This window comes from Hyposmocoma kahamanoa, unplaced genomic scaffold, assembly GCF_003589595.1.
Source record: "Hyposmocoma kahamanoa isolate Upper Pololo Valley unplaced genomic scaffold, ASM358959v1 181, whole genome shotgun sequence".
In the NCBI taxonomy this organism is placed as follows: Eukaryota; Metazoa; Arthropoda; class Insecta; order Lepidoptera; family Cosmopterigidae; genus Hyposmocoma; species Hyposmocoma kahamanoa.
Genome location: NW_020653712.1, coordinates 1,074,542 through 1,090,524, shown reverse-complemented (window position 1 = coordinate 1,090,524; position 15,983 = coordinate 1,074,542). Strand labels below are relative to the sequence as shown.

The following is a 15,983-nucleotide window of genomic DNA, read 5'->3' as shown; positions in this document are numbered from 1 at the left end:
AAATTGGCTTCCACAATCAATCACAAACGTTTATTAGGACATGAAATCCAGTGGAAAATATTAACTGACCAATCATAAGTGTTTAATATCACATAAAACTTTTTACAGAATACGAAGTCCCGATCAAGCAAGAGAGTGAGGATCCGAAGCCCAAAAAACGCGCCGCCAAAGCCTCAACATCGCGTGCCAAAAAACCCAAAACAGAAGACGGGGAGACTACAAAACGTAAGTCCTTAGTCTTTTTATTAGTGGTCATGGGGTGTGTTTATGCGAATTTAGGGATTTTCAGGTGATGCTACAACCTGGACGATGACGTATGGCCATGGTTAAATTTTATAGCTTATTATAAAGAATTATCGATAGCTAAGCGTGTACCACCCTCATCTGAATATAGACTTTGGTGAGAGAAAAAAATTAAAAAAAATTAATACATTTTGAGCTGTATCAGTCGACAATGCGGTTGAAGGTAAATAAAAGCATATGCAGGTATTTTACGTTATTAAGAAAGGACGCGTTTCGCTTTCATAGTAAAGTAGATATTGTGGCCATACTATACTTCGATTTTAATAGAGTGATTTTATCGGTATCATCGTCTATTAAATTTATGGGTGGGTGTCACACTTATTGCAGCAGAAACGGCTTAAGTCGGTCACAAAAAGCTTCATGTTCAAGCAATACATCGAATATGTAACCAGAAATGGAGACGAAATAAGGGTCCCCACCCTGGCAACTCATCAGGCAAATGGGCCTTATGTCGCTTTTAAATATCAACTCTCACTCGAAATCACAAATTAGAAAGCTGAAATAGTACAGCGCCAACACTGACCTGTTTGTACGTCCCCGAATATTCCAAAAATATTCTGTATTTATTGGAATAAACATAATATCTCTAACAATTGTTCCATTCGGTGGTGATGGAGAAACAGCAAAACATCTAATTACAAAACAAACGGCACCACATTTCATCGGTAATTAAATATGTAAATATGTAATTTTTCAATTTTCGTCCGTAATGGCAAAGCTCAAGTTAAACTGGTCGCATTGAAGTGTAACAACTGACGACACCCGTCAATTGTTTCGAATTCGGGCTGGCCAATCGGAGCGCAGTTGTCACCGTAATGTTGTGGCAGAATAGTTTTCAAACGAATTAAAAGACATTTCGTCTCCATTTCTGGTTATGTACTAGATGCCATGCAATAAAAGTTTTTTTTCCGCTCACATAAAGCTTTTTTTAATCGGCTTAATGCGATTCCTTGTAAATAAGTCTCGTGATTCCCTATAGGGATCTGATTTATTACCTGACACCCTTTGGGGGCATTTTTAGTAAACATAATAATCGTGAAAAAGGAATCAACTTTTTTTATTCCAATGTATGAAATAGCTCCAGTTAAATAAATGATTGGACGGAGTATAGTCGAGATCGACTGTTTACGGCACTAACTGCAAATATGCCTTCAATCTGTTAGCAGCCTTAGATAAAGGCGATCGTCTGATTTCGGCTGTCTAGTGCATCGTCTGTGTTATCTGTATGACATTTTGTCGCGCTCTAAAAATCCGAAGGAAGGAAGGATTATGGCCGGTAATATTTTTCCACAGTTCGATGTGTATGCGGCCTGACTTCCACAGTACAACAATTTTTTTGATATCTCGGCAATTTTCGTGTTTCCATCAGTTGGCCTTTTCAACTGAGTGCAAATCGAACGCACCGGACTTGGATGGATATAGAGTAGCTACTATTATTTTTTTTTTATGTATTTTCGTTACAAGCCTACCGTTTAATTAAGTCGATTCCTGAAGTAGCTTCGCGATGGGGGAGGACAGTTTACAACAGTCAACGTCGCGCTGCACATGGGATAATTTCAACAAGATTTTTCTGACTATACAGGGTGTCCCAAAACTCAACGTCAAGCGGTCACTGGGCGAGAGGCCAGGTTATATCAGTTCTGGTAAAAAACAAAATCCATGTCACTTAGTTAAGTGATAATAGGCATTTTTTTGAAAATGTTGAAAATCGATACCCTAGACCACATGTTTAGGTACTGTCATCACAAAATTTCAAATTTTGGAGTGATTTTTTTTAACGTCATCATAAATAACCATGCTATTTATTGCAGTCACAAATCAAACAATAAACGTTATGAGTTTAGTAAAAAAAATAAGTTTCATTGAGTCGTAGCTTAAAAAAAATATGTCAGCTAGCTTTGACACTTCATATTTAAAATAAATGTACTACACTACCCTGGGCAAGTTATTTGAAAAGATGGCACATATAATTAAGATTTCAAAATGGTACAATACTTGCCACTCCTCATTCCATAAAAAATATTATAACTTTTGGGACACCCTGTATATATTCAATAACAAGTTGATGGAAAAAAGTGCCTACCAAATTAGTCAATTGTTGTTATGTAAGCGGCAATAAAAAACTATTTCATTGATAATTGAAATAAAAAGAAAAGCCATTTTTTCAATCGACTTGTTGTTGAATATCGTCAGAAAAAATCATGTTGAAATTATTACGTGTGCAGCGCGACATCACTGTTACGTAAACTGTCACCCCTCCTGCACCGCGCAGCTACCTCAGGAACCGACTCAGTTAAGCGGTAGGCCTGTAACTTGCTCTGTATATTTAAATGTAAGTTAAACAACACGTAGTTTTGAATTCGAGTTTTTATAGATGATAAATCTTATTGACTCTTATTGAATCTTATTGATAGATCTTAATGACCAAACATGGAAATTTCAGTTTAGGTTTTTCATACTGACCATGGCCTTGAAGGGTGTCGGGTATTAAATAACGACTTTTAAATGCATATGTGCAACACATTTTATATCTTATTCCATTTACGAACAAACTTATTATTGTGGCTATACAATCAGTTAACATTTTCCTCCGGTTTATACAATTGTCAGTTGTTTAATCGGTTTTTAAACCGAATTCAAAAAAAGGAGGAGGTTCTCAATTCGACATTTTTGTATGTATGTCACGCGATACGGCATTGGTGAACCGATTTACGATTACGATGATTCTTTTTTTTGTTGGAAAGAGGGTACCTCAGTATTGGTCCCATTGAAATATGAAGCAAGAAGATTTGCAAACTAGGGGACGAACCCAGTTTCGCGCACTGTCCGGTAACCGATTACAATAAAACTTAGCAAATAGATGTAATTCCACGAATTTTTGAGGTCGGTTCTTTTGGTACTCTATACTGAGATTATTATTAGTGAGAATTTATTAGAAAGCACCCTCCATAACTTTAGTAGCAGCAGAGCTACTTTTGAAAGAATTCGTCCATGCAAATACTGCAAATCATACCTATTTCTGCCGCAAAGGAGTAGTGCGAGCATTACTGAATTCCAAGTTTAAAGGGATAAGGGATCTGGTGAAACTACAGGCACTTGGGACTTGTCAACTTAGTGCCTCAGAGTGATGAGTGCAGTGGAATTGCATGACACTGCAACTGTTATTGATAGGCGTGTCGCTTTCCACCAGATATACGACTAGCATTGATTTGATTAAAAAAAAAATTTTTTTAATATTAAGTGACGGGACGAACAAGTCGTGCACATAATGGTAAGCTACACTCCTGTCCATAACAGTTGCAGTGCCACTCAGAGCTTTGAATCGCAAAGATCTGAGGGGCACTGTCACTGCGCCCTGTCACCTTGAGACGTAAGTTGACAAGTCCCATGTGCCTGTAATTTCACCAGCACCCTTACCCTTCAAAAGCGCAACACAGTAATGCTAACATTACTGCTTGGCGGCATAAATAGATAAGGTGGCAGCACTTCCCTAGACGAACTCTTTCACAACGAGCTAGTAGAGCTAACAATATTAATATGACGAAATAGAAAGATTTTTTTATTTTTCTTGTTAAGGTGCAACTAGTGATGGTTGGCAGTCAGCTCAGCATATTTATCTTTATTTCTGGCGTTGGGCGGCACTCGCTATCCCAGTCCACACTCGTATGTTCCTCAGCCACGATTCATTCCTATAACCAGGTTTCCTTTTACCAGCGACTTTTCCCATCATTATCAGTTGCAGAAGCTCGTACCTGTCATGCCTAAGTACATGGCCCAGATATGCAACTTTTTGCAAAAGTGTACGCTTCTGTCCAACTAGTCGCAGAACTTCGTCATTGGTGACTTTTTGAGTCCATGAGAAGTGCAACATTCTTCTGTGGGCCCACATTTTACATGCTGAGATGCTCTTTTATTGTCTTGTAGGAAGTATTGGCCAGATGTAACACTGAAGAAGTTAAGATAATTAACAAAATATATTTAAGAAAATACTAACGAAATAAAACTTGCATCTCTTTTCCATATTACATAGAAATTCGTCCAAATATGTCCAATACTCATGTCATGTTATATTTTTTAATCTATTTTCTTTGTTTACAAAAAGTCTTACTTTTTTTCGAATCACGTCAGTTTATTCTTGAAACGAAACGGCCAGTATGAAATTTGGTATAATTCCATAGTTATTGCAATGTAAACAATCTTTTTTAGACGAAAAATAGGCGTCTTCACACAATACTCGCCTTACAAACCTATGGATTGGAACCTAAGGATGCACGTTACGATTCCATTATTATGAAGATCGATTCAAGACCGCAGTCTAACGATTAATTTCAATGCGATTTCCAATGATACCCATTCAATAAAAAGAACAAATCGAATCGTCCAAATGAGAAAACAATAAAACATTTTGTAATAATACCGTTACATTTAAACAAAACTCGATTTACAAGAAATGTTTAGTTGTACACATAGTTTTTGCCTTCGATTTCGGGCATTACTGGGTTTTAACCCGATTTAAAACCGGCGTTAACAAAGCGACGGACTAATACCCGGGCGCTTTGTCTCTGATCGCTACCGCTCGAACCGACTCACTACATGGACAAGAAGCTTTTCAGGTCAGCTTTAAGCTCAATTTATATTGCGGCGGAACGGAATGCAAAAATCACGTCTCCGGAAGATTTTGCCTCGTATTTAGTTTGTAAGTTGCACAATTGACCACAAAGTTCATTATGCTATGTACAATATCGTTACAAAAATTCGCTTCCATTCCGTTCTGCCGCAATATAAATTGAACATAATGCGATTACTTATTGTGATTTCTTTAGAAACTGGTGTAAACAGCAACGTGGTAATCAGCTGATTTTCAACTAGGGATTCCCTGTAATATAACTATCAGAGTTAGCGAAGTTAAAACTATTGTATAGTCACAGTTAAGCTCATCATATTCGCATGAACACACTCCATATAACCACTTTGATAGGCATTGGAAAAGCTGCTGTATAATAAGTGTCAAAGGATGTTAATAACACTAAAATGCATAACTCAAGTTCAGTGTTTGTTATAAATAATTTTATATTTTAAAATTAATTCTATGTACACTTTTCATAGTTTTGTTGATTTCGCGGTCAAACTTTAATCCCCTATTTCACCCTCTTTAAGATTTATTTTTGTGATAAAAAGTAGCCTATGTCCTTCTCCTAAGTCCGAACTATCTCTATACCAAAATTCATGAAAATTGGTTCAGCGGCTTCAGATCTGTTACTTTGGCATTTGTAACATTAATTTGAATGTGTAAGTAGTAAGTAAGCTTTTCCATTGTCTACCAATTATTTTTCTAATTCATATTTTTAGATGTAAACAAAATGGTATTGCAAAATTGTATTAAGCATTTGTACACCAAGCTATTACGTCTGAAATCTACTTGACTTGAAACATGACAATAGACCTTAGCTCACCTAACTGTGGATCTAAATTCACACATTCCTTAGACACACATGCGGTCTCGATTTGGGGAGCCTATTAGCCTACACTCACTGCTGTTTCGACAATGCTAGACGGTGTATTTCTCTTGGATGCTTTCTGACCGTTCAACCTTTAAATCTTTTCACCATTAATGTCTGTGAAAATTATATATGGTATTGTTGGCAAAGCGACAGCAACATTGAAGCGACAGTCGCTGGTTCGATTTCAGTCGGATCGAAGGAATTTTTCAGCATGGTCTTTGTATCTATAATAATAGCAAACTAATGGAGTTTTTTCACTAAACAAAATTAATATCTTTGTTATTAGAACAGGTTTATCAAATGCATGTAAAAGATCACTGTCATCAAACTTATTATACTCTCTTATCTGAATCTGTCCCAGAAAGAAAATATCTTTCAATTAACTTTTATTGTAATTTCCTAATTCAGTGCAGAAATTGATCGACAAATAGATCAGACTCACAACGACACCTTTACCTTAATACTGCCCAATGTTGAGTTGAGTTAAATGTTATGTCGTACCTAAAATTCCAACCTGATTGCTAGTCAGCGCTAGTTGCAGAGAAACGCAGAGAAGTAATTAGATTATATTCAATTTCCATCACATAATTATGTTGAGATTGCATCCATAAAATAGAAAGTTGGACTCAGTATTAAAGCCTTGGTGGACACCATTATGGAAATATGACAAAATTTCAAAAACCTCTGAATCTCGACGTGGATCAGCTATTATACAATGTAGTATCAAATCTCGAGTACCATTACCGGTCTGGATTATAGAATTTAATAGCAATAAATTATACAGCGCTTATCTTGTAACGTCCGCATACAATTTTTCTACTCACAGCCCGGTAATTGGTCACACTGTATGTTTTAAGTTTGATCTTTAGGTAAGAATAGATTTCCGTTATCAAGTTCAACATTAACTGAAAGGCTCGCATGTACAACTTCCATACGACGTCATATCTTCTTATCGTATCGATGACATGCACTAAAATGTTTGCCATCGTGGTGGAAAGGATTGTCAATCGGATTAAAGTGCTCGTCGATTGTTGCCCGTGAAAAGAATAGTACGTCGTGCATGGAGGCACCGTTTGTGCACCCCACATCATATGATTTCTACAAATTAGCTTGGTTTTTTACTATACCTATACTATACTGTATGTTTTGCACTCTATAATTTTGCAATACCATAACTAAAATGTATCTATCGCATGCTTTTTATTGTCAAAATCTTGTCATCGTTAGATATACTTTTATATTAACCGTTGCCTTTGCAACTGATATTGACACTTAACCACTTTTTTGACTATTTGAAACTATTTTACCGAGAGACGCCTCTCACACTTGTATTGTCTGCAGCATCTGTAACCTTTTCCTCATTGCCCACACTAAAAACCAATCAGACGTAATCTGGGTTTTTGTTTCGTGAATCAGATGAACGAAATTAGATCCGAGGCTGTGTCGGTTCGTTTTATTGTGTCCGCAATCGAGTTTTTGACGATGTATCTGTGCAACTCTTTGGACCAAAAATCCAAAAGATGTTGCCCTTAATTTTACCCATACCAGTCTAGACAATTATGGCATTATACAAATTCAACATGACCGTATCCATACTTTAAAAGAGAATGAACCGTTTAAACCTGGAATATCGTAAGCTTTTTATGACAACCCGACTGACCTTGCAACTGTCGTTGCAGAGAACGAACTAAGCTGTCAAAAGTGTCCATACAAAACAGTGTCCACATACAACCTGCGACGGCATCTACGGACCAAGCATAGCATAGACGTAGTGACCACCCGAAAGAAGCTTTGCGAGGATTGCGGGAATATCTTTTTCAACGACCAATATTTGGCCAAACATCTTGCTAAAGGTGAACACTTGGAAGTCGTCGCTTTATGCAATTGCTTATCGATCTAAATATTTTCATCCAACTTTTTTTATGGCTTTCATCACTTGCCAGCCAGATACTGTAAAGTTTTTCAAGATTTTGTCCACATGTTGCCTACCATTACAATTGTCACCAGAAGCCGAAAGAATTGTTTATAAATTCAAAATAGCGACAAATGACTGGATATATCCGCTGTCAAAGCGTCGTAAGTTGACCATTTACCGACGACTATTTGGAATTTTCGGTCAGTTGCGTTACTTGGCTCTCTAGTGACGATTAAAATGATAGTCCTCATAGACTATGGCGTATGTCGCTGACTGATCTATGCTCACCTTTAAGGATGCCCCAACACGGACACCAAAATCTGCTTAAAGTGTGACATAAAATTCCTATCGAGAACAGATATGTACGAGCACATGCGTGTAAATCACTGGTCGGAATATAAAATACTTAAATACAACTGTCCATTGTGCGAAACTACGTTGAAGAACCATCAGACACTTGATGAGCATTTGATTAACTGCCACGGTGTCAAGATTGAGTTTAAAAATTTCACCTTTCATTGTTTAGAAGGTAAGTTTGTTTTATTGCAATTAACTGACTCAAGAATGAAATATAATTACAAATTTGAATTGACTATAGAGCAGCAGCATCATTTCGATTTTTTCAAAGTATTATCAACGTATTTATTACACAAGAGAAGCGTTTGTCTGAAATTTTGTTCACCTGGAATCTTATTAAATCTTTACGACTCTTGATTTGCTACTTGAACAAATATTTATCACGCCAATGCACTTAAGAACTGTGCGAGTAGGAGGCAATCTAATTAATTTAAAGATTAAAGAAAGATGAAAGATGAAGAATGTTAGTGATGTAACTGAAATTCTTCCATTTTCTAAAACAAATATTCTTCCACACAGACTTCACAAAATGGAAGGGAGACATAGAAAGTGAAGAAAACGTATGTTTTCTTAAACGAAGTTCACCATCAGGATATTACTACCATTGCTTTCCTCAAAAGTTCTTGGGATCAGTCCGTGTCCCAGGGAGAGCGAAAGTGTGCCCTTCGCGAATTGAGATCTCGGAACGGTCTGGCATCTTTTTCGTTTCTTACCAATCAGTTCATGTCTGCGAAAGGGACAAACGTAAAGAAAAAGGATATGTACACTGTCCTATATGTGAAAGCCAACTCGATAAGCACGTAAGACACTGGGAGTTGAGTGAACACTTAAGAGCAGTGCATGGTGTTCATTTAGAAACAGAAAATTTGACTTTTGGTTGTTTTGCGGGTGAGTTTTTCTTATGAAGGAACGTTCTAAAGCTTTTACTAAAATCTGCACCTAGACCTAATAGGAGTCTTTAGAATATGGAAGTTACTGAACATATTACTTTACAAAGGAAAAAGTGATTGACATAACAAGGTACTGTCTAATACGATAATGTAACTTGTTTTCATCCGAGCCATCATATTTTTATTGATTCAATTGAGAATAAGCTAAAAATACGTTAGATTACGTTTCCATTTCAACCGTTATTCAAAATGTCGGAAGTCCCTTTCTGGTATTCGTGTTACTAATTATCCTTTAATGCGAGTTAGTATATTACATGTGTCCACAAAAATAACATTGTGAATTAATAATAATAATAACGTACACACTCAATATAGCCCGGTACTAAGGAAACCCTGTGTCGCGGGTGCCATGGACACACACATAGACAACCACAAATTACACCCAAATTCACGAGAGAAATAAATGTAGACCATACTAATATTTCTCCCAGCTCGGGAATCTAACCTGGGACCTCTGCGTGGCAGTCCGGCATGGTAACCGTTCGGCCACAGAGGCAATCAAGATTGATTTGACATGTAGTAATCCTTATTTTCATATTTTACTTGGTAAACAAGTGTACACTAAATACTCATAAATAGGCTTTTATACGGTCAATTTTCAGTGTCCGATGTCCTATCGAAAACTTTTCAGAAATATTAGTATATTTGCCATAAATCAACCCTATGTCAAGAAACTTCACTTTACAAAGATTTTTTACTGTCACTGAAACTCATCTGAACATTTATGTCATATTGTACTAATTTTTATCTTGGCATGTTAGACAATTGTGACGCTGTCATTGACTTGTCGTTTATTATTTCCTTATGCTAATAAGAAACAACAATTTTTATGACTATTACTGAACTAAAATTTCAACATCGTTTACAGATTTCCTCGATTGGAAATCTCAAATTGAAGATGGGACAATTAAATATTTCAAAAGAGCTTCGTCTGTTAGCACTAAAAACGATGAAAAGCTTACGAAAACATATTACTTTTGCAAACATTCATCTCTAAACAAGGTTAAAAAAAGCAACAAAACATGCCCATCTAGAATTACCTTGGCGCATATGGAAAAGGACGACAAGTATGAGGTCACATATTACAGCACTCATCTTGGTCATGATGTCGTAGCCAGCAAACTCGATAAAAGCGAAAAACAAATTTTGGCTAACAGAATTCGAAATGGCAACAATTTGAACGACATATTAAAAGACTTTCGAAGTAAAAAGCAATGCAACTCGAAATGGAATGATTTGAAGACGGTTGATCTTCACAATATTGTACATAAATTTAATATTAATGAGAATATTGTTAATTGCGGTCAAAGTGGAACAGAGAAAGTCGATAACGATGGCAAAAGAATTACAAACGTTAAAAGAGATACAACGAACGTCGAATGTTCATATTCTAATGTTGACAATGCCAACATGAACAAAGTATATATTCTGAAGTTCAATGAGACCGCATAAAATGTGCTACATTATAGGGGGAATTCAATACGTGATGTCTTAATATTTGACAAAGATACACAATTGGTTTCGTAAATAAAAATGCTTATCGACATATTTTCTCTACATTTCATTTCATTCACAAGAAAGTAATATTTGGGTCAATTTTCTTTAATAATTAAAATATTAATTTGTACCAGACAACCATACCAATTGCCTAGTCTTAAACTAGGGAATTCCCTGTACTGTGAGTTTTGTAAGTTTTGCAAAATTGTCGCAACTCATATATACCACGCATGGGTAGTGACCCCGCTACCCGCTTCACCGAGCGACACGTAATCTTTCTAGACGCTTATTTACCCATTTTATAAATTATGATTATATTGATTGATTATGATACTAGTAAGTATTACAATTTACTATTGACATTAATTAGAAAAATTGACTGAAAAAAGTTTTTTTCTAACTTAGATTTGGTACTTACCGACGTTAGGTTACATGAAAGTATTGCTAGAGGTACCTAGCTCCACAGTGGTGGCTGGCTCCGGCCAGCTATGCAGAGATTCGCACGTAAGTTTCGTTTCAACATTAGACTTCACAACTTTGAAAGCAGAAACTTCGACACTCGTATTCTTCGCGTAAACTAAACGTTTCACATCATGTCATAAGAATAGACACGCACTTGTACTACAACTCTTTTTTTTTGCACTACTGACTCTTGTTTACATACCAAACCACGTGGCATTTCGTGACAGACTAGAATAGAATGTACCTATGCGGGATGGCAGCGTGACATAGACGCAGTACGGGAAGCAAGGACGATTGATCTAGCAATCGGGACGCTCGATACGCGACACTCTCCCGCCGTCGCTACCCGCACCCCACCACCAAATAGATCTAAAATGCGTTTCTTTCTGCGCATTTAAGGTCATTGTTCAAAATGTTTGCAAGTGCTGTGCAAGTCAATGAATGACCTTTGGATCAAATTTGATTACCGCATTAGTGATTTGGGTTCAGTTTCGGATATAGAATGACCTCTGTAAATATGGCGAGAATGCAAATCAAATTTGACCATAATAAACTGATTTAAGGGTTCTTATACCAGCACCATACTAGATCTGTCCGATAACTATGTATAGATACTGTATATATATTGTTAAGTGTATCATTAACACCATGTACGTTGTACCATCACCATACACATTAATGTCAAAGCGTAAAAAACTTAATTGAATAAATTATTGAAGTGTTTCAATCTTTTTTTTTTTGTCTTTCATCCTCCTTTTTCCATTTATCCTCACCGCGCAAATAAACTTATATTCTCGCATCAGAATACGATATTCAGCTCTTAACTTTTCCTATAAAAAATTCTATAAACAGATCGATAATAATTCCGGTATGTTTAGGGCGACAGTCATTGACCATCTACCTATTGCATAATAACAAAAATCACGTTGATGGAAGACGGTAAACTTCGGAATTAACCCCAACTCGTAATTTTTATTGTTTCCGAATATTTCTGTTAAAAAACTATGAATGTCACATTGAAATTTAACGGATAAGAAGTGACTAACTACGAGTGTCACTAAAATATCAAACCTCTGTCATCTGCACGCGCTGCGAACTTTCGTACATACCTACAATTTCATGAAGCGAATAAGGTCTAGTTTTCAAGAAAGAAGATAAAACGTACACTGATTGCCAACTGGCTTTACAGAAACAGCCCAAACTTAGCTAAGAACTAGGATAACGAAGAAGTAAAGCAAGATAATTGAGATACGTTTCTTGTTATAGGAACGGGGTCCGGACCGAAGCGCAGAAAAAAACGAAAAGGTGACGATAGCGCGACTCCAGAACGCGTTGAGCACAGAGTCAACCTAACTGCTATCCTGCAGTTTTCCAACGCAAGTCCTTTTCGGGATAAGACAATGAGAGGTTTCTCCTGCCTCTACTGTGCTAAAGCATTCCCTACCATTGATGATCTACGGCAGCACACTGCCCAACAGACGGAAAAAGACAAAATCAACACTATGATCGATTACAAACTTAGCTACAACCCTATCAAATTAGATATCACTAATCTCTGCTGTACGGTGTGCGAAGCTGACATGAAAGACCTGAACGACTTGAAAGACCATTTAGTTTCAGTTCATCACAAAACTATTTACAAAAACATAAAAGATATTATCTTACCTTTCCGATTAGAAGATGGGCACAATTTTACTTGTGTAATATGTTCTGTAGTACACATATCTTTTAAGAATCTTTATCATCATATGAGCAGTCACTATAGGAATTATTGTTGCAAGAAATGTGGTGCTGGCTACATCACTATCGCAGCGTTAAGAAAACATGGAAAGACCCATTATCAGGGGAACTTTCCTTGTGATTATTGTGATAAAGCTTATACGTCGTTGACTAAGAAACGCAATCACGAAAAGGGCGTGCATACTGGTGGATGGTTGAGGAACAAATGTCCACATTGTCCAGAAATTTTCGTCAGCTACTACGACCGTTCTGAACACATGGTAAAAGTACACAACGAAGCACCCATTGTATACCCCTGTAATGCGTGTAATAAGACGTATAAGAAGAAATTTGAGCTGAATCGTCATATTAAACATCATCACTTACAGCAGAAGAATTATTTGTGCGATAAATGTAACGCGAAATTCTTTTCAAAAAGAGGTCTAGCTGATCATTTGACGAGACACAACGGAGGTGAAGTGTGTTCGTGTGACGTTTGTGGGCGCACATTTACGCGATTGCGAACTTTGAAAGAACATTTGAAACTGCACGAGACCGACAAACGGTTCCAATGTGAAGTTTGCAACAAATCTTTCATGCAGAAATGCAGCCTGAAGAGTCATTTACGTTTACACCAAGATGACCTTGATATTTTCAAAGAATTCGACGATGTTAAGCATTTGGTCGATAATAGATCGATGACCTTGAAAGAGATCGCGGAAGAAAGTAAGAAAAAGAAAAAGCAGGAACAGGAGACAAAGAATCGACATAGTCTTCACGGCTTTTCATAGAAATAACAGGCTGGTAGACACAATTAGGATTAAAACTGGCAGACACAGTCAGTCGAATCTGTCACAGTAACTGTCGTATTGACTAACGACTCGGACAAAGTATGGCATTCTATTTGAAAGGCTCATGCCTATCTGTAGATGTCAATTAAATCTGTCACTTACGTCTATAGTATGAGAACATAATTTTTTTTTAAATCAACAGCTACTTCTTTTACCTTGGTTCCCAGAGCCGACTTTACCTATAGTGCAGGGTGTGCGGCGCACACGGCTCAGGTTCTAAAGGGGACGCCGAGCAACGTAAGCTACATAAACGGGCTATTGTTTTCCAACATCATTTTATAATTGCACCATTGCATCTGAACTTCCGATCTAAGGAAAATATAACAAAGTATTTAATTTCGATCGCGTGCCTAATTGAGGGCGCCGAGGTATTTATTGCACCCGGGCTACATGGCTGTCGTCCTATCCTGCTGTAAATTAGTTTTTAATCGATATTTGTGGGAGAAAATAAACTATTATTATTATCATCTTTGGCGCCTTTGGGTACCTTTTAAATCATGTATCTGGTGAACAAAAGATGCTTTCTGGCGTAGAGTCCAAACTAAAACGGATCATTAAACGAGCAAAAGACGAATAATTTATAACGTTTTGGTTCACATTATATATTTTTTTTATATTTACGTAAGAAAGTTAGTTTTATTGAATAACCTAATTTCAATAGACAGATCTGTAAAGCCCAAATTTGAACGAAACAAGATCAATAAGTAATCCTCTTTGAGTGTGTGTGTTAAAGTAGTATCCCTCTTGAATAACAAAAGTTGACGTCTTGTCGCAGTTGAAAATTATTATCATAAAAATCGGTAACGAATTCTAGAATTCAATTTACTTCGATTTGAAAGAATCTCAAGTCAAGTAAAAAATATTGATCGCTTTAGGGATAAAGAGATAAATTGAGATGAAGTGATAACATTTAGCAATATGTGTCTACCTCATATAAAAACGAAGAATAAAAAATTAAGCATAGATTATTTTAGACCAAGCATAGAGTTTAAAAATGAGAAATCTTTCCCGGTCTGTGAATGAATTTCGCAAGTCGTACTGGGTTTTAATAGCTATTTCCCTGGTTATTGCATTGTCTGTTGCCTAAACTTGGCTACAGACGCTGGTTTGAGTCCAGTCGTATCGAAGGAATTTGTCTTTGCGTTTTTGCGATCTTTGCGTTAATAACAATAACAAACTAGTGGATTGTTTATATAAAAAATATTTTTATTCAATAATAATAATTGCAAATAGTTTGTTGTTTTCGTTTAAAACATAATAAGACTTGTTTCAATATGCAATAATGGAGGAAACAATTAGTTAACTTTGGGAACTAGCTATGGGGTAATAGAAATAGGTATATTGTTCAGTTTTGATCTTAAATTTCACAAACCAACATTTCGGGCTCTTTTCAAATCCTGTTGTTTGAATAAACAGATGTATGTGATTGAAGATATACTTTCATTTTCAGTGTGTAATAATCGCGAAAACCTAAGCAATCGACAGCTTTCGACTAAAACTCCAATAAATCATGGGTTACGAGCAATAACAAATCTTAAGATCTGAAAATGAATTATGCTAAATAGAAAATATTCTAGACATTAGGATGTTCAAATTGTAGTTATAACATAATAACGATTTGTCCTGCTGCCCGCGTTCAGACTTACATATTTTTTAGATACTATTTTGTCCTGATCGGCGGCAGATCGTACTTTGATCTTATAATTTTGAACTTAGACCTTGTGTGATTGCGCGTGTAGTTCAATATTTGATATCTGCGACTATTCATTAAAAGTAACAGTACCAGTCACTGTAAAACACTTAATTTTCACTTCGAGCAGAACTTACCTCGTTTCTGTTTTCCACTGCTTCGAACTTATTAATTTATGGAGAAGTGACTAGGCAGGAGGCAGTTAACTAGTAACATCGAGAATTTATAATAGAGAAAGCAATTCTCGAGTTGATCATATATTAACTTCAATATCTGCAGCATTTGTAAACCAATTGAGTTTATTGACTACCACGTACTGTAGCGTAGAGGTGGAGAAGGTTATGCTCAGAGTTTCTCTGCGAGATCGAATCGGATATGAGTATCCGCAAAAGAACCAGACTAACCAAAATAGCCCAGAATTGCTAAGTAGGTCAAGTGCCGATCATAAAGTTCTCGAGTGGTGACCACCGGCAGACGACCAATAAGGTGGACAGACGCTCTGGTGAACCTTGACTATGAACGTATTGCGGCCGAAGTTTGAAGACCTTGAAGGTTGTCCCTTAGTTTTGGTTAGGACGTTTGATACGAGGTAATAAACAGTTTGCTTGTGACAGAAATGAAAGCAAAACAAAGTGCGTAATGCTCGACGTGAAAGGGATAAACCAGAAGCTTTTAAGTCATCAAGCAGTTTGTCCTCGATTGTGATATATCTGTTTTTCATTTTAATATTTTCATTAG

General features: G+C 36.5%; 1 protein-coding gene across 1 annotated transcript in view; it reads left to right on the top strand.

Annotated features, from left to right (window-relative positions):
* The window catches only part of LOC113226075 (PR domain zinc finger protein 5-like), a 30,349-nt gene extending 15,554 nt beyond the window's left edge, over positions 1–14,795 (top strand). The window contains exons 3-4 of the mRNA XM_026458593.1: positions 109–225; positions 12,252–14,795. Coding sequence (XP_026314378.1) covers positions 109–225; positions 12,252–13,495 — 1,361 coding nt within the window. The 3' untranslated portion in view covers positions 13,496–14,795. The remainder of the gene's footprint in view (positions 1–108; positions 226–12,251) is intronic.
* The last annotated feature ends 1,188 nt before the right edge of the window (positions 14,796–15,983 follow it).